The sequence below is a fragment of the Balearica regulorum genome, chromosome 3 (genome assembly GCF_011004875.1).
Source record: "Balearica regulorum gibbericeps isolate bBalReg1 chromosome 3, bBalReg1.pri, whole genome shotgun sequence".
Classification (NCBI taxonomy): Eukaryota; Metazoa; Chordata; class Aves; order Gruiformes; family Gruidae; genus Balearica; species Balearica regulorum.
This window is the reverse complement of record NC_046186.1, coordinates 51437705-51462512: the sequence shown is the minus strand read 5'-3', so window position 1 is coordinate 51462512 and position 24808 is coordinate 51437705. Positions and strand designations below refer to the sequence as shown.

At 42.1% G+C, this 24808-nt stretch overlaps 2 protein-coding genes across 2 annotated transcripts in view; one reads left to right on the top strand and one right to left on the bottom strand.

Moving 5' to 3' along the window:
* Window positions 1-3783, top strand: part of METTL24 (methyltransferase like 24) — a 50268-nt gene extending 46485 nt beyond the window's left edge. The window contains exon 5 of the mRNA XM_075747892.1: window positions 2211-3783. Coding sequence (XP_075604007.1) covers window positions 2211-2525 — 315 coding nt within the window. The 3' untranslated portion in view covers window positions 2526-3783. The remainder of the gene's footprint in view (window positions 1-2210) is intronic.
* Window positions 3784-11859: 8076 nt separating this feature from the next.
* The window catches only part of CDC40 (cell division cycle 40), a 42133-nt gene continuing 29184 nt past the window's right edge, over window positions 11860-24808 (bottom strand). The window contains exons 8-15 of the mRNA XM_075747891.1: window positions 24658-24732; window positions 23944-23989; window positions 22427-22528; window positions 21039-21154; window positions 20821-20954; window positions 16195-16271; window positions 13845-13989; window positions 11860-12907 (exon numbers count right to left, since the gene is read on the bottom strand). Of these exons, the coding sequence (XP_075604006.1) occupies window positions 12730-12907; window positions 13845-13989; window positions 16195-16271; window positions 20821-20954; window positions 21039-21154; window positions 22427-22528; window positions 23944-23989; window positions 24658-24732 (873 nt within the window). The 3' untranslated portion in view covers window positions 11860-12729. The remainder of the gene's footprint in view (window positions 12908-13844; window positions 13990-16194; window positions 16272-20820; window positions 20955-21038; window positions 21155-22426; window positions 22529-23943; window positions 23990-24657; window positions 24733-24808) is intronic.

Genomic DNA, 24808 nt, shown 5'->3' with positions numbered 1-24808 from the left:
CATGGGAAATCAAAAGCAAACACTTAGAAACATTTCTCTCACCTAGCCCTCTACCCCCACACCCCCCAAAAAATGGCTTTGAATAAAGATAAAAAGATAAAAAAATGTGGTTTCTGAAGCATGGCAACACGGTCCTATGGCAATTGCACCCATGTGGAATCAACTACTTAAAAAATTGCATTACAGGTAGAGCTGCAAGTTGGCATCTGAAAAATAAGTAACCTATTTAAATGTATAAAGGAAAACAAGTGACCTCAACCATGAAGTAGCTCTCAGCTGAAATGTTATGAGCAGCATCATTTACATTCAGCCTCCCGTTGAACCCAAAGAAGTGCAATGTTAAACTGTTTCCCTGACCCACGGATGGACAGACTGACAGGCTCTTTGTTGCAGAGTCACGTTAGGAAATACCAGAGCTAAGGTTGTCTGTGCAACCTTCCTCTCTGCTCCCTGGGACGGACGTGCCACAATACGGGCTTTAATTCCATAATCCCTCGGTCATTTTCCACTGCCCCCCTGCCTCCCTCGGTGTGGAGGAGGCACAATGCCACCTTAACGAGCAGACAAGCAGTGGCTTGGCTTGTCATTAGTCGGTCTGTGACGGTGGACCTCATTCAAGTCCCACTCTCTGAGTCCTGCTCTGAAAATGCAGTGTTTTGTTTTCAGCTGTTTTACAGCTTGTCCCACAAAAGTCGGTTCAGCTCTGGGAAACACAGGCCCTCGAGCTCTGCAGCTCGTGACCGCTACTGCAGGCATCGTTTTTTACCAGGTGTGAAATTGTGATGAAATGCTCTTTTTTTATTAAAGCATACCACTCCCCTCCCCCAGCTAATCTCCAAGCAAAGTCAGCTTGCGGTTGTGTTGGGCTGTGAGAAGTTGGCTTGCTGAATATCTTACTACAAAATTAAATAATAGTCTAAACCTAAAACAAGGCCCTTTTCTGTGAGATGTATTTTTCCCTTGTTGTGGTTTAACCTGTTGGGGAGCTAAAACAACTACACAGCTGTTCGCTCACTCCCCCTCTGGTGGGATGGGGGAGAGAATCAAAAAAAAGTGAAACTGTAAAAACAGTTTAATAGGACAGAAAAAGAAGATAATAACAATAACAACAACAATAACAATAATAGAATATACAAAACAAGCAATGCACAGCACAATTGCTCACCAACTGCTGACTGATGCCCAGCTGGTTCCCAAGCCATGGCGCTCCCCAGCCAACTCCCCCCAGCTTGACGTCATATAGTATGGAATATCCCTTTGGCCAGTTTGGGTCAGCTGCCCCAGCTGTGCCCCTTCCCAGCTTCTTGTGCCCCTCCTGCGGAAGGCTCGTGCCTCCTTGCTGGCGGGGCCTGGGAAGCTGAAAAATCCTTGACTTAATTGTAAACACTGCTTAGCAACAACTAAACATCAATATGTTATCCACATTATTCTCATACTAAATCCAAACCACAGCACTATACCAGCTGCTAGGAAGAAAATTAACTGTATCATCTCAGCCAAAACCAGGACACCCTTTGAACAGCTTCATGGCTTCTCTCCTGCTATCCCTTTTTCTTTGGAGGAGCTACCCTTAAAACCCTGCAGACTCTTTGCATATTTCTCTTTTGATTTGGTCCTCCTCACTCAGCATTTGTTGTGATGCCCCCAAAAGCTTCAGACAGCAGCTTGGCCATGGGTCGGTGGTGACCTGAGCAGCTCATAGTAGTCATTTCACTTTGGCCTGCTTTTGCACTTGTGTGGTGCATGTGGCATCTGGCACACGAGGACCATGCTCTACTGTGGTACAGGTGATTGCTGCCAGTGTGTTTTGTTCTGTCACAGGATTTTGTGATGGAGAAATAAGGAACAGAAGTGCCTTAGTGTCTTTAGTTAGGTGGGTTTCTTTTTTCCATAGCTTTGATGCCACCACGAGATTTGTGAAGGAACAGTAACGTGCTTTGGTTGCAGGATGAGCTGCGTCGGATAACTGAGGGTACCAGGCTTTTCAGAACAGCAGTTGGAGGCAGGAGGAGAAGGGCTGTGAAAAGGCAAGCGTGAAACTTCACGTACTGTCCATGTTAGCCCTAGGATACTCTGAGATTTTTTTAATTATTTTTTTTTAATACAAAAGAACAATTTTGTATATTATAAAATGGACAAGCCTGGCCTCAGATCTTGCTGACAATAATTGCATTTCTCATTTTCACATAATAATGGTGTTTTTGTTGCAGATTGATGTCCTCAAGGCAGATGTGGAGAGTGCTGAGTGGAAAATTTTGGAAAACCTGATCCTGGAAGATGTTGTTGAGCAGATAGGACAGCTGGTCTTTGAGGTGCACATCCACTGGCCTGGGTTTGAGGTCAGTGGCAATGACAGCACCGTGGTGCGGTACTGGTACAGTCTGCTCCGAGAACTGGAGCTGAAGGACTTCAGGCTTTTCCATACCTACAAAGACTTATCAAAACCACAGATGTTTCTGAAAAAGGAAGCCTTCAATGCCAGTAGCTGTTACACACTGAGCTGGGTAAATACAAGATGGAAATAGCAGAAAGGAATTTATGATGCGTGACTGCGAGCCATCTGGCCTTGTAGCGTTATTGAAGAGGACTTTGGCGTCACTGGCTGAAGTTGCTAAATATGCACAGAGTGACTGCTAGCAAAATGGACTGGCTTTTATTTTTATATGTTGTCAAAAGAACTGGCACTAGGAGAAGATACATGGTGCAAATGTATATAGCAGTGTATTTGCCAGTGGGTACACTGTCCCAGAAGACAGAGGTTTCTGTAAAGGTTTGTCTGGGGCAGATAACAGCGCGGCTTTCCCAGGCTGCCCCAAGCCTGAGCATGCCAGCACAGAGGGCATCCCTCTGGGGCTGACCCAGGAAGCTCTGCTCACGGAGCTGTGCCAGCCCTCAGGCAGGAGAGCGCTCGTGAGCAAGTGCTTTTCTCAGGAAGGGTCAAGTGTAACTTCTCTGTAAAGCAATGGCCTTTGATTTGCACCTTCTTTACTTTGGCCTTGTTTCCTATGGAAGAAATTTTAGGCAAGAACAGCATGTTTTTCAACCCACTGGCAAATTTCAGCTGAATTTGCCAGAGGCAGAAATCACCACCAAACGAAATTCCTACCTGTTTCATTGAGCAGCTTCTGAGTGCTCTGACTCCGGCTCTATAAGGCAGTCTGGCTGCGGGAAGTGAGTTCAGCGCTTCGTACACACGAGATGGTGGGACAGAGACTTGGCTGCAGGAAAAGCTGCCACCAGCGCTCTGCTTCCTCACCTCCAGAGGCTTCAGCCACAGAAGACTTGGCTTCCCTAGTTCATCTGCTCAAAGAATGGCTTGTTTTAAATTACTCTTGCAATGGCTGTAGCAAATGGTTTTTCATCTAGTGAGATACTTATTTAAAAGAGCTGAAAGTGAAACCTGGTCTTTTTTGTTCATTTGTTTTGGGTTTTCGTTGCGTGTTTCACTGTGTGCCTTCTCCAGCACTGTGCCTGGGTGCCTGCTACCTCCTCAGCACCTCCCTGGCATGTCACCTATCCCTGCCACAGGTAGGCCAGACTCTGGGTCTGCCCCGATGCTGGTGGAGGTGGTGGTGCAGGCAGATGTCCTGGTCTGCGGCCGTGCTGAGGTACTGCCGGCTGGCGTGTGGGTTGTCTGTCGTGCACTCCCAGGAGCCAGCCCTGGCCATTCCCTGAGGAGCTAAGGAATGGGGGGAGCAGAAAAATACATAGCAGGTTGGGTTTTTTCTTCTCTTTCAAATAATTTTGACATTAAACTTTGCATTAAAATACAAGATGACGCCACTTCCATGTTTTTGATAGATGGCCTTTGTAAGTGCCTTTGGTTTCCAGCTTCTGCAGGGCTCGGTGTTCCTCCGGTTGGTGTGCCTCAACCCAGCGATGTGTTTTAGCAAATCTCTCTTTCTCTCTCTGTCCACATGTTGTTCCTTCTTTTGTAATCCTGGCATTTCCTTCTCTCCTTTCATTCTCCTTTCATACCCTCCTTTCCTTTTTCACGCTCTCCACTGCCTCAACTCCCTCATCCCCTCCTTCCCAGAGCAGGACCCTGCACTGGACCCAACATGCCCACAGGAGCTCAGCCAGCAGCCAGTGGGGCGAGAAAATATGTGTAGTTCTCCCTTCCAGCCAGGCGAGTCAGCTCTTTCCCAGAGCCACTGCTTTGCCTCACAAGCGGATGAAGCCATCAAGCCATCCCCCGGCTTTCCCCAGGCTTCGCCCCAAGCCGGGCTTTCCTCCTCCCCTACCTCCCTGAGGGCTGCTGCTGCCCCAGGGCAGGCAGGGACCGCTCTCCCCAGCAGAAACTGCTCCAGCCCTTCAGTTCGGCTCCCTTTCTCCCAGAAGAGGCTGGCAGGCGGATGATGCCGCTGGGGTGACAGCCTTCCTCCCACCGCCCTTGCTTTGGGGCTGCGGGGAGCCGTGCACCCCCCCCCCGCCAGGCCCAGCACCCACCTCCCACCCGGAGCTGCAGAGCCCGTCCTGGGGCTTGACGCTGCTGCACTGAATCCGACTTGGAGCATCCGTGTTGGCCACAGAGGCTGCAGACCTCAGGCTGCTGTGGAAGAGGCAGGAAAAAAAACTCTCTCTTGCTTCAATGGTGAAGGACAAGGGTGGTGAGGGGCTGGTGGAAAGGGAGGGGATTTTAATCTCTTCAGCAAAAGCCAGCTCCGTGCCCTTGTGCGTTCAGGTTTGTATCAGTCTTCCAAATCATATTTGGAATTTTAAATTGTGGCTAAATGTCAAACCCTTTATTTTTTAACAAACGCATGCTGGTTTTCAATCTAATCTACTGCCTTGTGTTGTACAGTCTCTGATTTACTGCCTCCCCATTTTTATTTTCCTTTTAAAACCAAATCCATCTACTTCTTTAGTTACACTAGAATTTTCTGAAGTGGAGTTTAATTCTAAGGAGATTTAACGTGGGCTTCTGCACATCAAATGCCACGTTTAGGAAAACAAGGGGACTACAGAGCAGGTGATGATCCCAGCGTGCCTGTCCTAGTAAATGAAGCAGTGGCAGGCAGTGTGCACCGGAGCGGCTATCTGTCTGGTTAATTAATGAGATCCCTGGCACAATTTTGGCTCAGGCCATTCAGTACTCTCCCAGACTATTCCTAAGCACAGCTGGGGAGTTGGCCCAAGCCAAGGACAGCTTGGATGCAGCCACCTTGCTTGGGAAGCTGAAAGACTTTAGTAAATAGGCATGGCCAGGCCGGGGTTTCCAGTTTGTCTCCAGGCTGGGGAATGCCTCCTGGCACCCTTTTGTTTTCTGCCATAAACCCAGCTTCTGTTTCTGCTCCAGGCCATCCCACCCCAACCAGGAGGTGAGGGGCTTTGCAGTCACCCAGAGCGGGGGGACACCATCTCCTCAGCTCTGCAGTGCTCAAAATCCAGATGACCTCTTGCAGATGTGTTGGATTCCCTGTGTCCAAGACGTTGGGCAAAACATTTTCCATGAGGCCAAGCTACATATTGCTGTCCCTGAGCCAGGTAATACACAACCAAAGAAAGAGAACCATGACCTCTGAAAATGGGTAGGAAATGCCTTTCCTGTGACAGCCATGCTTGCTGCAGACCTTCCTGCGTTAAGTACTAAGGTTGTTCAATGGTCCAGGGCCATGAGGAGATTCATTAAAATGTGAGAAGGTGCCAGGATTTCCTAAGCCAATATCTAGCTTGTTGGAACGATCACACTTGCTGCACTGCAGAATGGCTCAACTCCCATTTTTCAAGTAATGGGGTGGCAAAAGCCCAGCTGTGAGTCCTGATTTATTAATAAAGGATAAAAACATGGGCTCTAGCACTGCACAGATTTTTCCTCCTGATTAGTCTTAGAGTAACTAGCCTTAAGAAATTGGTTAAGAAACCAATGCATAGAGGTTAAAAAAGAAATTACAGGATTTCTGTCAGATGTTAAAATTGCAAAGGGATGCACGTCTTCCATCATTTTTTGCCCTGAAGAAAAAAATGGTGCTGTATATGTAAATTATAGAAATGGAGCGGAGGTCTATCCTGGTTCTTCTTTGCTTAAGACGTAGAGCTTAGTAAACCCTTAGCTAGTCTCTTGCTCAGGATTGCCAGGCAGTGTCGGGAACAATTTAGGCTGGAGCAAATACATCTTCTGCAAGAAAAGATTCCAATAACTATGGTAATTTCTAACAAAATCTTATCTCAGATACAGGATAGATAAAAGCCATTTATCATTCTGGAGGCAGTTATGTGATATTATGGGAGAAAATGAACAGCTCTTATTTTATGCACTCTCTGTGCCTTTCTACTTAGCATCTCTTAAAGCAGAGTTATAGTCTTCCTCTCCAAGGTCTTGCTTTGCTGCCTTTATTCCTTCTCTTTTATTGATCTCTTTTACCTAAAGGAGAGACTCTTAAATGAATTCACTTCCCATCTCCTAACGACTGGGCCGCCGGGTAGATGCGCAGGGGCACGAGCCAGCGCTGGCTGACTCTGCCACAGCGGGTGGACCGGTGCCGAGGGATGCTGCGTGGGGTAAGTCTGTGCCCACCCGCAGACTGGAGATGTGCTCAGGTGGTATCTCCAGCCTGTTAGGGACCGTGCAGAGTGAGAAAGGGAGGGATCCGGGACTGCAGGCATCCGCAGGGTCATGCTGCTTCAGCCAGAGCTGAAGATCCACCAGCCAACCCCCCTGCAGATTTACCGCTATGTGTTGGCTCTCAACCACACTGGCTGCATTTGATCCCGTTGGTGAAGGGTTGTTCTTCAGGAGCGCCTCTCAACTGTGAAAGATCAAAGCAAGCGTAAAGGGAACATATGTCTGGCCGTTCTTTGGCAGGTGCCAAGAAGACGTATCACCCGGCAACACACCTGAAGAAATAGCACTCATTCTCTCTGGTGAATTATTCAACAGCTGAGACCATCTGGTTTATTCAAAAACTTTGATTTCATGAGCTTCATTAGCTGCTCCCTTGCCCTTGAAAGGGTCCTCAGGGTTATTCAGTAGGAAATCACTCCTGATTTCTTTCTGCTTGTTAACGCATTGTGACATTTAATTGCAGTCAGTAGAGACCTGGTTTAGTGCCGGTGGAAGTTCAGAGCTGACCTACATTCAGAGACGTATTTATACTTGCCTCCCTTCGCTGGCTTTCAGGGGCAGCATCTGCAGAGCAAGCCCGGCTCTTGAAGGGAACCGCCTGTGATAATGAATGAATCTCCTCCCTTAAATAGAAGTCCCTGTTCATGGTGTAGTTTGACCTGCCTGTTGTAAAGTGTTTCAGCTGGTTCAGAAAGAGACCTTTGCAGAGACAGCCTGTGTTGCGTCCCTTATCCCGACGGGCAGGACCTTACACAAGGAGAAAACAGGAGCCTTCTTTGCGCTGCCTGGAAATGACGACTCAAATGTGAATACCAGTGCAAGGCCCCTGCCATTTTTGGTAGGTTACCACCATACATGCTTATTTTTCAGCAGTTTTCTGAAAGAAAGTTCAGTAGTGTATACTGTACAAAACTTTGCCAAGTAATTAAAATGCCTCTGTGCCTCAGCTGGTATTTCCCCCCCTCTATATTTGAAATTCCATTTCTGAATCAAACCCAAACAATGTGAATCCCACCCTTGGCATCTACCTTCAGATACCTAGAGTGGAGCCACCGCTCTGGGTGCCACCACCCTCGCAGGGAGGTGGGGACGGCTGCCTGAACGGTGTCAGACCTCCAACGCCGCCGCAGCAGCAGCCGCTGCAGCCGCCGCAGCCGCTGTGCCCTGGCAGTACCCACATCCCTCCACTGACACCAGCCAGGAGCAGCCGCGACCCAGGGGCTGGGACTTCACCAGGCAACCCCACATTGACCACCCAGACTGACTTGCCAGGCAGGAGAGGCCCTGAAATGCCTTCTAACTTCTTGATGAAGGGAAGGAAAATTGCTCCCAGAAACAGGAGAATTCAACACCCGAAGAAATATTGCATAACGTTTTTCCACTAATAGTGGAGGAAAAATGACAAAAAGGACATAAAACCAACTCGCCCCCATGCCGCAAGGTATTCCCAAAGGGTCGGCACCAGGGCAGAGAAAGAGAGGAGCTTGCTGCAGAGTTCTGATGAAACTCAACGTGGTTTTGAAATCTCCAGGGAATGGGCCTTACTTCCTGCCCAGGTCTGGCCTGACAACTGACTTCATTCGGAGTCCGACTTCCCTCTTGATCTCCTGAGCAAGGGATATGGGAGGTGATTACATTTTACAGAGCGTATACGGAGGAGCTGAAGGAGCAAGGTTGTACATGGATGAGGAAGCAAAATATAAACAACTAGGCTGGGCAAGCAAAGTCACAGCCTGGTGCAAGCTGTGGTAGGAAGTTAAGTTGTTACAGCTCTTCTAGGACAGGGTGGTTTGGCATTTTGTTTTAAAATGTTGCTTTGCAAGAGTTTAAATTCCACAGGAAAAACAAAAAAAAGATTTTTTCCACAATTGCAGAGTTTATCTGGGGAGTTTGAGCAAGATACCGGCTGTGGAGCAATTACGCTGAGAGAACTAGAAAGATTTGCAGCTCCCCGAACCACGTCTGGGTAACTGTCAATGGTCTTGGAGCTCCATAAAGTTCCTATTACTGAAATGACTCCCTAGAAGATTTGTGGTGATGTCTTCCTTTCCCAAAACAGAGGAGAAACAGGTTGAGTTAGCCTTGACATCTTTCAGACTAACAAAAAAACCCCCAAGGCCTAATGAGAACCTCTTAGCCTGAACGACAAACCAAATGCATCTGCAATCATGTTTCATTTTAGCAATCTCCCAGTGGCATGAAGCACAGAAGGTTAAAAGGAGACTCAGAAAGGCTCAGTGCTTTAGCATTTAATTTATTTTAAATATTCTATCATACAACAAGATAACAAACAGGTCTGAGGTCAAACTTCCAGTGTACCTGGTGAATTTAGAGGTCCCTGCCCTGTTGAAAGTCGTTGCGACTTGTTTCTAAAAGTTTTAAACTCTGCAAGGAGCTTCTGTAAACATAACCCTGCCACAAGCAGCTGAGTGCTGCAAGACGGCTGTGGTGTATCTGTTTCTTTATCGGCAAGCCTGACGGAAAAGACATATTTTACTGCAAGATACGAGACTTAAATTTTGAGCGTATGCTAGTGAAGTCAACCTACGGTAGCAAGTGCTTAAGTAGTCTCCAGAGGAACAACCTCCCTGGCAACTATTTTTTTTTTTCTGGTGTATAGCTTCAACTGTTTAGTCTTCCAAGCAAAACTCCCCTCCTTCCTCTGCGCTCCGCGTGTTGCCCCTCGTGCAGGCTGCTTGTCATATGGAGCCTTCCTAGCAAATGGGAGCAGGATTTTGTAATGACCAGCTGGTAGAAAGAAGGAAAGTACATTGTGTTACTGGGCTGTCAGAGCTGCTTCAAGGCTCACTGTTTAAAACAGCCTTTAAAGACCACAGTGTTAAGCAGTGTATTGAACATCTGCCTGTTGCTAAAAATTGGCTTTTTACAAGACAATCTTGGACTTTTCCGGACGTACAGTAATTTCAGATATTTGTTCCTCGTAATGAGGGCAAAGATTGAGCAGCCCCATCTTACTGGGGACAATTATAAACTCTGAGCAAGACAGATGCCAAGACTATCTGCTTCAAGAAAGACAGCCTTCTTACCAGCAAGTTGCATGAGGATATGTGGGATATTCCCCCCCCCTCGCATATGAAAAAAGTCCAAGAAAAAGATGGCACAAGGCCAAAGGAACTATCAAGTTTCCCAGGCAGAACTCCAAGAATGATGGAGATGGTTCACTTTGTTAAACTTCCACTGTGAAAGTAATTGGTATTAATAAAAGTGGCAACATATTGGCACATCATTTCTGAAAGTTACGGATGCATGATCGAGGGGAGCAGAGCGATGATGCTGTGACAGCAGCCCTGCGCTCCAGCTCACACGTATTCCTCCCTGGCAGCACGACACGCTTGCCTCCAGCCCTCCCAAGAAGCTCCTTTTGCCTTGGAGCACTTTGATGCATTCTCCGCCTAACGTTAGAGGAGAATAAATCGGGGGAACTCGAAACACGCTCTTCCCTTTCCTCCCAATGCTGCCTTTTCCCTGGCTCTCCGCTCACACGCCAAGTTCAGCCTAGGGGTCTCAGTCTAGACTTGTTCTGACCAACATTTCTAACAGACCACCTTCTGGCAAGACATGAAATTCGGAAGATAAGAGAAGGCCATGATTGGAGTTAATTAGCCCAGCAAGAAATCATTTCCCAGGTGGCTGCTGGAAAGACAAGTCTAGACTCACACCACGCAGACACACGCCCTCTATCCTCGCACACAGCAAACTAGCTGCCGACGTGAGCTTTGGAGTCTGCAACTCTCAAGCCGACAAGAGGGAATTATCCTCATAAAAATTCCCCCTGCAGGCTTCCATGCAGATGTGAGAAATTCCACAAAAGATTAACACGGTGACCAACAGTGAGGGACAAAGGATTTTATCTGAAACTTTCTAGGGGAATTTTGATTCTGGGCCTGTTGCAAACATCTAATCCTGATTCATCAACTCCAGCAGAATTGATTGAATCAACATTTCTTTTTTCCCCTAAGACAACACCCAGTATAGTACTACAAAATTATACACGCTTATTTTTATACTTTGTATATAATATGTATATACACACTACATACACACACAAAGTTGTGCCTGGTAGGTGACACATGGAAAAACACAGTACCAGCTACAGAGTAAAGCATTTTATGTATTGTGATTTAAAGGCTTTTAAGCATTTGGGAAGCTAATACACATTCCTGTGAGTTTTTGTATCTGCTCTGTTCCTCCTCTCCTCCCCAATTCCCTGCACTTAGAAGCTGTTAATGGTCAGGGCAGCTGCCACACAGCCATTTAGGAAATTTATTTGAAGAAAACCGTTCCAAATTATTTCAGGCCGCTTTCTCCCGAAGCGACACCCTGGACACAGTGCACACCAGAGCTCAACTCCTAGCTCAGGAGTGTAGTTTTCCCTCTGAAAAGAGCCATGCTGGAAATTCACCCCCTGCAACGCGGCAGCAGCTCACTCCCCCCCCGCGCCCTGAAGAGCGGAGGAAGAAGAGCAGTCTCTTCCCTCCTGGCAGAAGGGACAGGCCCCGGAACACACCGGCTCTTTGCTCTCACTCCAGGCTCTACCTTTTCCTACCTCAGTACTTGCAGGGCTGCCAAGCTAGGAACACCCAGCTACCACCGGTACAGCGCTTGTGAGAACAGTCTGTGGAGTTTTTCAGGTACACAAGGCTATTGAAAAGGGGAAAACCAGAAACACGTAAGCCTGGTGCAGTTTCCACCGGACGGACAGCAGAAAGACTCTGAAGCTCAAGTTCAGGGAGTTGGTCTAGAAACACGTAAGCTCCATGTTCACCCACAAGGGCCTAACTTTAGCAAGTGCTCCTTTCAAAGAGCAGAATTGCCTTGTTAATCAATCCCTCCACAAAAGGAAATTAAACCAAAACACCCACCCCTTTTCCTTCCATCTATACGATCCAAGATTCTTTGTATCTCATCTACAGAAGTGCTTTATCTTCTATTCTGCTGTCAATTAAGGCAATTACTCCTTTGCTATTGTTTATAATTGATGAGCAGTGATTGGATTTATAGTAAACAATATAGTGCAATTCAAAATTGTAATTAAAGACTGATCAATGGGATAAATTTGTTATATGTTTTTATTTCCATTATGTGCTCAAAAAGAGAGTGGATAAGGAGTTAAAAGGCTTTTTCCTTGCTTCCAGCTTGCATTAGGTTTTGTGTGAATAGTGCAAGAGAATGAGTTTATCTGAATGCTGGTACAACTGTAAATTAAAATACAAAAGGGTAAGAAATATTTTATATGAACACTGCTAGATAGAAGAATTGAATGAAGATAAGCAGACTTTTTATAAAAAGATTTATTAAAAATAAGTTCTTAGAGAAAAAGTGTGACATGTATGTACATTAAATTGTCAACAACTTTATGAGGCTTATAATACAGTGTATTCCAAATTGAACAAGAGACATTCATGTTTTCTTTTTTTTAATAAGTCATGCTTATTGGAACATAACAGCATATGGGATGAAGAAAAACAACACAACACACAACCATTACAGGCAAAATCTTGAAATTAAGGAGTACTTGTAAAGATGAAACTCAGTGATCAGCATGATGCTATTGTTAAATACAGACAGAAACCAAGAGTTTATGAATAGTCTTCAGTTGATACAGTTTATCTGACAACTGCTAGCTTCTGATTAGTTCTTAATTTCTACTGTGAATTAACAGATCTTAGCAAGTGGGCTTGTGTCCTATAAAGACAGAAGTATTCTGGGGACAACAAAATACCACCCCAAACCAGGTAAACAAATGCGTCTTTTCCAGCTCTATTGCAGTAGATATCAAAGATTTCTTCTTAGGAAGACAGTGCTGGTTTTCTCCTTTATCTCCCCACATCTGACAGCCAGAACCACAAAAATAGTTTTTCATAAAATACTTTTATTTTACAAGAGTTTTGCACAAAAAATGACATGACAAACTAACACTTGATTCTGCATGCTTCAGATGACCTTAGCTTCTCATACTCAGAGGTCATATTTAGAACTATGTCCTTTCAGTTCTGTCTTCTGAAGATTTCCCATTTTTCGTGCATATATACAGGTAGCTGAGAACTGCAGTATTACAAATGTCTACTCATCCTTACGGCAAAACTCACTCTAATCTCGGACGTATGCAGGCCTTACATCTTTAGATCTTCGTAGCATCCTCATTAGTCCCATAGTTTAATAAGACCATCCCAGCCACACGTAATGACTTTAGATGTTTCATGTGGATGCCACACTGCACCGATACAGACTTTATCGTGTGCTTTTAATCTGCTGTAGAGTTTTGTTGTCTTCCAGTCCCAGATGTTAAGTTTTCCATCTGCATCTCCAGATATAACATAGCTGTATCAACAGGATTAAAATAAAAGCTGTATCATGCACGAAGACTGCTTGTATTATAATACTTTTACATCGAGCAATGAAAAAGAGCTTCACCCAGTGAGCTTCCTGTCTGACAGTCTGCAAACATACCTACCAAAGAATTAGCATTCGTGCTGTGCTCTGAAGCGCACAAGTCCTGCAGAAGGTGATTCATCAACTGCGAGGTAAATGTGCTAAGCAATGCAATTACAGCATACACTGTGTTACTGGAACTAAAGAGAATATATCAGCAGAAGAGAAAGTGCCAGAAGTTTCTCTAAAATTTATAGACACTTCTCGCCACTTTTTCCTCCAGTTTTGCTGAGGTTATTCTCCACTTTTTATAGTAATGAATATCTTATGTACGTAAAGTAGAAAATGTATGAGTGTACTGAGCAAATAGGATTAAAAAGATGGTTCTCTGAACAATAAATGAGGATACCCACACTCACCAGACCTGCAAATTAGGAAAACCGGGCAAGTCCAAATCCCAGGTATTCTAGACAAGCGCATATTGTGGGAATAGAGCCTGGAGGTTTCTGGGGAGACTGCTGCAGACCATGCACAAAGAGAGCCAGATGCAGGTCAGAAGTGGAAGGCTCCTGTGCTGCACCAGTGCTGGGCAAAATGAGGGGAGTCTCGAGATGGTTTAACAGCAGCGTAGATTATCTTTGCAGAATGGGCCAACTGGACTACATGGGTGATTTTTTAAGTGTTGCTCAGCGCAACCACTCAGTATAACTTAGTCCTATCAAATGACAAGAGCAAACTTCCCGTTCTGCTGCTCAGCCAGAGAACTCTGATGCTGAGTTAATAGGATGGCTGGGCATCAATGAATGTTACAGAGGATTCAAAAAGAAACTTAAGTGTCTGTGCAGGCAAGTTTTAAAACAAAGCTCATTTCCCACAAAAAACTTACCTCATGTCAGGTGAAAAATCCACTTGACAAGCGTAGCCAGCTACCATGTGACCCTTGAAAATTTTCTTTTTGTTTAATCTGAATCTGTTCTGAGCTCCAAAAATCAGAATTTGGTTATCCATCGATTGGCAAGCCAACCATTTCCCTATAAATGCAGTAAACAAAGGTGGTATCAGAGCGCCGCACCTGAAGAAACAGACTTAACTGGAAAGTTTTAAGAGATTCTTGTAACTTTTCTTGCACTATCTTAATCCAGATTTTCCTTATGTATCAGGGTTCTAGCTAGCAGCTGATACTGCTTCTGCCTGGTACAACTGCCAAGAGGCAAAACGTTATGTTTGACAGGATTTGGGACGTCTGTTCCTACAAAATGCACTCAGGACTCTAGAAAAGCTCTGGCTGTTACAACAATGTGCTGCGTCAACCCCACTGACTTACTGATAAGTTTTTAAGCTACTGACTAAGATTGCTGGTGCACATAATCAAGTCATCCAGATGAGGTGAAAAACCCCAACTAGCTGCAATCTGATTACCTATTGTGTGGGTACTCTAAGATGGGCACCTTTTATTTTCTTTATGGAAAAATCAGGTCTAAGGTAGACTCAGGAGTTTGAAAATTTTTAAATTTTTGCAAATATTTAGTATTCTCTGTCCTAGTGGAATACAATTTAATAAAGATATTTTAGTGAAAGAAAAAACCCCCAGCTTTTCTAATCTTAACTTCATCTCATTTTGCATCTGGGCAGTGCATTAACTCCTGCCTGAGAATCCAGTGAAGATGATGTGCTATAGAACACCATAGGACAGAGACTTCAGTCCTGAACTCTGCACATCATCACTGCCTTTACAGTATTTTATGCAAACAGTGATAACATAAAATGTGCTGACTTGACTGTAAATCTGATCACACTTCCAACTACTAGCTTGGAATTTGAGGGTTTTCTTCAGCCTCCCAAACAAACAAATCGAGTGTGTACCCCAAGCATGTTATTCTCCTCTTCCACTTTTTAAAAGGTCTGCTTACTGCATCACTCAGGAGGAAAATTTTAATTGATGAGATTCATAAATCAATGCCCCTAAGCAGAAAAGGTCCACACCTGTAAAATTTTCAATTTACTTTTCCTTAAAGGACTCATTTAACTCCAAAATGATGCATGATGTGTCTGGCACAATCTGTAGTGTAACTATTCCGAAATAACTTGCTTTGTGTGATATTGACCACCGTATGTCAAGATAATGTTAGTTAATGTGACAGGTGATGTCCTGAGCTGAAAAGATGACTACTTCATCCCTAACATCACATACTGTCTCATCTCAGAAATGAAATACTCAAATGCTGGCCAGCCAGAACTGGAAAAAGAATGAGAAATCTAGTATTTCAATGTGGGAGAATGAGACGAACTGAAAAACTGCATCAGAATACAGCAGGTTGTGCAATTTGAGAAACAGGACTTAAACTAAGCCAGCTTGAGAAGCTAACATTTGTAAATGCGGCTATCTCTTTCTCCAGAACCTTCCTTTTTGTATTAGAACTCCACTTCTATTGTTAAGAATAAAATATTTACACTGCAAAGCAAATACAATTTGGTGCTGATAGCTGGCTGAAAATATTAGCTGTGCAACAAGTTGATCAGCCACTACTCAGCATAATGCGACTCTCAACTGTAAATTTGGCAACGTTTTAATAATGTTGACACTAAAGCTATTTAATTTTGGCCAAAACAGATAACAGACACTTTTTCCTGTTAGAAGGATTTTCACTGATTACTGGAGGCACTAAACCTTTATTATCCTTCAGTTTGATTCTAACTGAAGAACATACACACTAGCGAAATATTAACATACAAAAACACTGAGACAATTTGGGATTTCTCTTGTGCAAGTTATTTGGGCTATATTCAGAACAGAAAGGAACAGCATGAACAGGATCATGTACAACATCAATCTCTGCTTTAACGGGAGCACCACAAAGACTGCTGAACTTGCTTAGTACTTGATAGCCATCATCAGTTCCCACCACTGTTTCTCTTAATATTTTAAATACAGCAAAGAGCACATCATAGCTCTATGAAAAGAAAGAGTCCTTTTGCCCTGTCTGGATGAAGGTCTAAATTTAAATTGATAGTTATCCTGATATAACCCCTCATTTTGACATACTTGCTCTTTTTAAGGCTTTAAAAATCAGAACCAGATCCAATCCAATCTTGGAATAAATGCACACACTGATTTTGGGTGGGGGGGAGTAGTGGGGGGTGGCAGGGGGATGCAACAAGGCAACATTATAGACATATAATCAATAAGACACATCTACATAAACTAGGTCTAAGGTGGCAGTAAAGTGTTAACCTACCATTTGGAGACAAAGTCACGGCTGGCATCGAATGCATACTTGGCTCAGCTATGTACTTGAAGTCTACAGGAATGTCCCTGCAAAAGGAAGAAGTATGTGTTTTATGAAGAAGTGGAGATGTTCCAAAGGCCTGCCTGCAGTCAGCTGATTTACTAAGCCACTGAACCACGGAGAGCATATGGTGGTGTCCAAAGGAAAAACGTCCTAAAGCTTTAAAATATTATGAATGCCCACCTAGAGAGCACCAGCGGTCAAGCCATCTACAGGATAACCTGATAGAGTGTCAAATGAGCCAGAGTATAAAGCAGAATCATAATTCCAATTGTTAAGAGTAAAACTAACACAAAGACACTCTATTACCTCCAGTTTAACTGCAGGTCTTACAAAATTCTTATATAGGTAACGAGAACAGACTGATCTATGTATGCGTTTTACTGGAACGTCTTACTGGCTTCACTTTTGTTTAAACTAGAATATTTCTGTCTTGTACTTTGAAGGAAAACAGGAGTTTCTCTCCCTCGTGTCTCTCTGACAGTGCCCTTTTCCTCCTGCTCTCCCCAAATGGGATGCCAACCAATTCCAAATGTTCACAGCTGAACCAAACCGTAACTGAATCGAGACTCCTTGGTCTCAATTCCATACAGGACTATGCCAGTGTATGTGAAGAACATACACTGTCCTGTACAAAGGCATGTGGACCAAGGGAAGAAACAAATACAGTCTAATCCTTACTCCACAGAATTGTCATTTGGTTTTGACTATATAAATTGAATTACTAACGGGCCGTGCATATTCACAGTATTCCTCATACACTAGAAGGCTTGTAAAAAGGGAAGGCATGCACGTGTCTTTCTCATTAAGCAAAAGAAATCTCCAGCAGAAAATATATTTGATTAATGTATTCAGCAGAAAACACCAAAACACCAAAATGTTCTGTAGCAACATTAATTAATATAAAGGGGACAGTTATGACTTCATTGTCTAATTCACACAGTAGAAGGGCTGCTGGGACACTATCAGAGCAGAGAGCGTGGGTGGCTGCCTTGTACTCGCTGACCGAGCCTTGCTGAATGGCAATATGGTCGATATTAGCAAGTTAATTACAATTTTATCATGGAGTAAGTTATTTCCCATCATGTTGTGTTAATCAACGTGCACATGGGCAGCAGGGTGAGAAGCTGCTCTGTTGTCAGGAAGCAAGACAAATGCTCCTATGAGTTAAATGTTAAAATCATTTACCCCTCAGAATAAGAAGGGCAACCCACTTAATACACTCTACAGACAAGAGCGTGCGCAGGGATAACTGGCTTCCAAACAGGCAGACCTAAGACTACTGCTGGACAGTAAATCTGTGAAGGATTAACAAAAAATCCACATAATCTCTGAGGCTGACCAACATGACAGCACAGGAAGTGCAGCCCCCTGTGCCTCAGCTCATCCTTTTGCATCAATACCCAAACAGTTTCACACCTCTTTGGCAACAGGACACAAGCTCTTCACAGCAGCAAGGCCAGATCCTGATCAACTCCCAATACCCAACACTCCCTTAGCCCACTAGTCATCTGAAGTCCTCAATGCCAGGTAAAAGCAATCCCATTGGAAGCCTCATTAAAAAGAGTCGCATCACAGAAAATGCATCTCCAACGCCGACTTGTACTGCAGTGAGAAATTTAAATGCAGCACAGGTCGTCCTCCCTTCTCTCCCTTTACAAATGAAGGCAGGCTCATCTGGTGGAATTTATTCAAGACAGCTCTGCTTTATGTTGAAGCTTACCAGACACACTTAGGACAGCTGCAGGATATGCTGCATTAAGCTATTAGGCAGAATAAAGAGATACGTTTATGTTTCACATTTGCATCCAGTCAAATTGCTAAATGAGTAATATCAGTCTGCTACTTTAAAAAAAAAAAATTACCAAGAAAGAGGCTGTCATGGTTGCCTGACCTCAAAACACATGTGATATATTGTTTGTTGAAATTTTTAAATTTAAAGATCTTCAAGTCCTTTCCCCACTTCATAGCATTTCAAAGGCTGAGAAGTTTTAATATCAAAAGCAGTATATCTGCTAGTCAAGATTTAGAAATGTGATGCTCTGGGGTTCTACTACAACTTCTTCCCCAAGCAGGAGAGAGCAAAATCCTTTTAAAGAAACAGGTAAAAATCAACAACCCCAAACCCAACCCAACCCAATTTTGGGATCTGCACATCCTGAAGGGCTCTCTCAGGAGACTACAGTATCTTTACCAGGAACAATGGAGAGAAAATGCCTGCTGAGGGGTATCGCTTTACAGAGATTGACAAGCCTCCTAAGCCTGTCAGGATAATGACTAAGCTACCACCATACAGTTCTTGTGCTGCTAGCTGACTTGAAGGTAAAAGGAAATAAAAGCCTCCAAGGTCAATTGCCCAAATCATTTCACTGCTATCCAAGTAGGATCAGATGCACATGAAGCGGACAAAGACAAAATAACATTCTGCATTTCTAGAAGAAAGAACACAGAATATGATACCTATGGCAACTGTAATATCACTGCTGTAATAATACAATCACACAAAATGCAAAAGCAGACAAATTTTAAAGTACTCCCATTAAAACTCCTAAAGAAACCATTTAATCTGCAAGAGTCTGTGCTGTAGTTGCAGTCTGAATTTTCAGCAACTAACCAATTCAGTGTACAGCACAGTGAAATCTGTGCACAGGGTGAACTCCTGGGGAAAGGAGATTTAAATTCCCAGGGGAATAGTTCCTCAATGTGATGAAGTCTGACATGGCATCCCATTACTGGCTCTGGCCAAGTCAAAGTGTTTACAAAACATACTATAAAATTCCTCTGGACAATTGAAACTAAGCAATTAGACCAGCTTTAATTACTGGCTTTTAAGGCCATACTCAGGTCATAATTACTTCTTTGTTTCTGTAGCATAATGAAGAAATATTGTGCTGAAGAACATATGAAGAAACATGCCAAAAGGTACAGTAACCAAATCACCCTAAGTTACAAATAATTTTCCTTATGAACTTATGAAAAAAGGATTTGAGGTGCAGCATGAAATAATTTGCTATGAAGTTTTCAAGCTCCAAAAGCTTCTATACCAAATACATTAACTTAGTCTTATTGCATTGTAAAAATCTGGATCTTGAAATTATAGAAATATGTCTACAGACCAATTAACATATATCATGGCAGGTTGTGGAGAAAGGTTTTCAAGCCATGGCTAGGAAGACAGCATTACATTTGCTTTTTATAAAACAAAAAAAAAATCCCCAATGACTGTATTACATAATATTGCCCACAGTTGAGTTCCCTATTACCTGAACAAGGGAGCTCTTTCTTCAGCATACAGCAAGCGCAGTACATGTTTTTTTATTCTGAAGGAAAAAACTTCTGCTACTGGAACAATCAGGTTGCAATGTTCCCATGCCAGAACCTTTTTGCCTTTCCTGCTCTTCCCCACAGAGTGACTAAATCCACCCACTTCACTATTTATTTCAGCCATCAACACAAAGCTCACAAAACAAGGGCAATCCATTCTCAAGGAAAGAACAGATTTGTGCAAGTGAGATCCTCCTCCCACTCGCCAGAGAGGAGACATTCCTTAGCAGATATGATATTGTAAAGATTTTTCTTTAAGAAGCTCAGTAAATACATGGGTCCAACTATAAAGTACTGAACAGTGGCTCTCCTGGAGTGACATATGGTGACAGCATTACATGTCTAGCCTAAGCCTGAGTTCCCAGGTCATTACCACTGCTGCTACTGGCAACGATAGCAGCCGATTACAGACACGCTGAGGGTTTTGCTGGCTGCTGGGGTAACATTCAAATACCACAGATTGGAGTCTCTTGTCTAGGTTTAAAAAAAAAAAAGCTAGGAAGGAACTGATTAGTCACAGAGCTGTCGAACTAGTGTCCGTATTGTGCAACAGCTTTGCATGTGTGAACAGCAAAAGGAAATGGAGAGATACTGGAGTGATTATTTCAAAAAGAAATTTGAAATCCTAAAGAAATCTTAGGAGAGTCCTATGCTGAAAACCTTAATACCTAGAACCTTGCGGAAAACATTTCAGATAGGAGAGATTTGTTTTCTCCCCGGATATGTTAAAAATTAGAAGCCATTTAAAATGATGTTTCTTATGAATTTTTCTTGGATAGCTTTCACTTTTCTGTCATCTATTGTATTCATACTGTGGGTATCCACGATTGCCAAAAACCCCAGACTACCACAAAACCAGAAATGAAGCTACGCTAAACTAGTTATTTCATACATGGGCCAAATATTACACAATACTATGCACATCCAAGTTCAAAGCATTCAAAAATGACATGCACTAATGTAACAGAGCAGACATTTCTTTAAAAGGTTAATTTAAGGGCTAATACACCCTTGGGGAAAGGAGAGAGAACAGAGATAACTTCAGACTGACAGGGCTGTCTTGTGCTTTCTTTGGGCGAAGAGAAAATCTATGAAGTGTCTTGAGCATTAAGCCAGAATAGTTTTAAAGCTAGCTCTTTCTCAGCTAGCTAGAGCTCAGTACACTCCAGTGTCCTATGTACTACGTATCCTTTTAAAAATAAATTCTCTTCTCAGTTTGCTTATAATATTCTTTAAATATTTTAAACTTACCATTCCCAGACTCTTAAACTCTTGTCATCAGATGTGCTCACAAACCTTCTATTTTCATCCACAAACACAATGGTGTTGACAGCTCCCAAATGCCTATCGTATTCCTGCACGATCTCACCACTTCGAATATCCCACTACAAACAAAAAAGTCAGAATAAGACTTTGTTTTTTTACTAAATATCAGAATTTTTAGAGGAAGAGATATGAGCTAGACATACCTGCACAATTTTCTTATCTGACATTCCTGCCACAAAGAGATTTTGTTTATCTTCGTCAGGATTGAACTTGACACAGTAAGGAACCTTCCTGTTTGTGAATCTTGAAATACATTGCCCTGCAACAGACAAGCCATTCATAGTGCATTAGGTTGGAAGTTCTACGGGCTGATTAGTTCTTTGCAGATATTGATAAAAACCCCATTCAGTTTACTTCTACTTTACTAACAGCAGAAAATACTTGTTTTAAAGAGGATTAGAGGGTAGAGTTTACCCTGCTCTTTGATTAGACCTTCTTTCACATGTTTGAATGCAAGCACCTGTATAAACACATACAAACCGTTCTGTACCTTTACTATAGCTTTCCAAACATGTAACTGCTCAGTACCCTGTATGTCATAAGAGCATAACAAGGACATCAGGACTGGTCAGGATATCACAAGCTGACCACTGTCTTTGCAAAATATCACCTCTTTAGGATCAGAGGTCTTCCTGACCTGAGACTTAAACTCAGGCAAGAATTCCTCGATTCTAAGCCTAGAAAAGGATAACAGTAATCCAGCTGCAAAACAGACCACTGACCTCTTCTCATAGCCTCAGCCATAAATACCCTGATTACATGTTATCCTTAACTTACAGGAGCCTGTTTTAATCTGAAAGCTCAATACATTTTTCAGATGTCTAAATAACCGAGTTCAGACTCAAGACTGGAGAATTTGACTTTTACCTTTCTGGCTGTCACCTGTGTAAGACTAGTGGCACTGCTAACCAAGAAGGCTAATGTCTTTTTCAAACATGGAAACTTCCTGTCTTAGGAACAGACTTAAGCTTAAAATAACATTGACAAAATCTATCCTGTATCTTTTTAGTTTAAGAAACTATTCGGAGCAGAACATTGCAGAGCATCTTCCAGGCAGTCCTGTGAGAGCATCAAACCTACCCTCCACTCCCTATAGCAGCATCTTTTCTTATTTAGAGTGCTCTTCAAGTTCAGGTTAACTGAAAGATCAAGTGAAATAATTCTTTTAAATTAAGCATATTTAGATCTAAAGTGTGATTTCACTACTTAATTTTATGCCTGTAAATGTAAACATGCAATTAACTGATTTGGTAAAATTTTGTCTTTTTGCTGAAAATTGTTCTAGCATGACAGATAACTATAAAACTTCTCAAATAAAAGGGTATATGAAATACAAGTATATAGGTAGTGTCAATTACACCATTACAGATAACAAAAAAAAAATTCTGGAAAAAAAGACTATTCATTCTGAACACTGAACTACAAGATGATATTAAGGATAATTGGAGACCAACTGACTGATAATATATATTGCTATTTGCTACTAATTGAACATAGTGCCAAATAACAGCATCTAGAAATACAAGCCTACCTGTTTCAGTGTCCCAGAGTTTAAGATAGCGGTCATATGCAGCACTAAGAAACCGAGTGCCAGCATTATTAAAACAGATGTCTCGAACAGCTTTACTATGTCCTACAAGATAGAAAAAATGCTATGATAAACTTTTATCCATTCATGCTTAGAATTAATTTTTTTTAAAAAAAAATATTATACGTTAAATGCTCCGGTCTTCAACAATGCAAAGAGAACAGGAAATTATTTATTGAGGTTCTTAATGAGCACTAGTAAAGACTGATTCAAGTGAGAAAGAAAAAGTAACTCCTAAAGAACAATGAGAATAAAACCCCCAAATCCCTACACCTCTAAAGCACTGGAGAAAGAAACAATAGCATTGCACAGAACCAACCACTGTGCATCATTCATAAACTGATACACAAGCAGAACTTCAAGCACTGTTGGTTTCAAAAATTGTTCTGGTCCCAGTTAAGAGCTGCAAGAGAAGTTTAACACACTGTAGTAATTGTAAATATCTAATGAAAAAGAGGAGAGGCAAACACTACAGGAGATACATTTAAAGGAGAAACATTTAAAATTAGAAAACAGCTACAAAATATGAGAAATAGGAGATCAGAGAATTATGAATGCTTTCATCTGGTGTTCACCTTGCTCCCCCTCAACTCCAATACTTACATCTGACCACTGCATCAGACTTGTAGGAGATCTCTTTAGTTAAAATACTGGCACAGTAACTTAAAAATATTGGCACAGTAATTTAAAAATAGCAAAACAACAGGTGAATCTGGTTGATAATAAGGACCTTTTGAGGAAAAACAGTCAAACTGTTCATAAAGAGCAGTCTATTGAGAGAGAACCTTTTCTGAGCCATCATCTTTGCCACACTGCTGTCAGAAATATTAAGTGAAAAAAAGACTTCTTTGTTGTTACTCAACATATATTCACTGTGTTCTAGACATATTCCCATTTCAAAAGGAGAATCAGCTGCTTTTGTTCTGCATTCAAAGCTGCTAAGAAGTTTGTATTTCTCTCTCGGCTACCTGCTTTAAAAAGCACCTGTTACATGAACGAAGATGGCACTCAAACCTAAAAAAACCAAAACCAACTAAATCCCATGCTTTTGCACTAGAAACTCAGCACAGAAGAGACCATCTATTTAAGGTGGGATCATCAGACCACAAGATGCCATCACTGCATAAATAGAGAGGGCTGCTGTTCTCAACATGAAGATAGGGCAATTCAATTTCACAATTTTGCAAGAGGAGTCTTGCATAAAGTATTGATGACTGCAGTACACTAATGTTTTAAGGGTTGTAAGGTCTTGTACATCAACATTACATTGCTTGGAATGACAAAGGTTCACTAAAAACTTGCACCTTTTTCAATTCTTATTGCAAGATCATACTGAATACCATTTGCCTTGGATGCCTACAAGTGCTCTCTATGATAAATTAATAAGCTAAGCTAACCTAAATCATATCCTTCCATGAAGTTGTTTTAAATATACATCAGTTTTAAAAAAAGACTATTACCAATAAATGTTCGTAGACATCTTCGATCACCATATACTTCCCACAGCTTAAAAAAAAAAAGGGGTGGAGAGAAAAGATGTCAATTGTTAAATAATAATGATGCTGAAATTAAGTGCAAACATATATGGCAACATCTTTTAAGAAATTAACTACAAACATATGACATCTACATCAGTAGATGTAGTCATAACTATCTATCCAGAAATTCACAAGAATGCTCTGTCACCTTCTTGTTAGCAAAATCCCCTTAAAATAACTAAAACCCCCATACCATACTCCAACTTTAAAGCCCTAAGATTTTGCTAGTAAAAAAAATAATCAGCAGCTTTCTAATATGATGTATGCTGGACTAAAATGAGATTAATTAAAGACCACAAATGCTTCAGGTAAAACACTTCCAACAGAAGCCTATTGCTAGTTGTAAAACTAGGCTTCACAGAAAATGAATTATTATAACAACAAAGGCAATAACCTGAGGAACTTGTGACCTTCTAAATGCTATTACTAAATGATTAAGATTGTTCAAACACCCACAATCATGTATTATTTCTATCTTTGTTCCAATGAATTTGTTTTTTAAAATTCAAGTGAGAAAAATAAAAGACAGACAAAAGGTATTTGGTAGAAGTACCAAGTGTTTAAGTATTCTAAAATGCATTTTCTGTATTCAACAGTGGTATAAAATATATACATGAAACCAGAAAAATAACTGACCTTAATTTTGCAATCCATAGAGCAAGACAACAGTATATGCCCAGAGAGAGGAAACAACCTAACTGCACTGACACCCTGTAAATAAGGACAGAATTAAACAGTAAGTGGAACATCTAGCTATTTCCTCAGTTTATTTGCCCTCTTTTCTAAG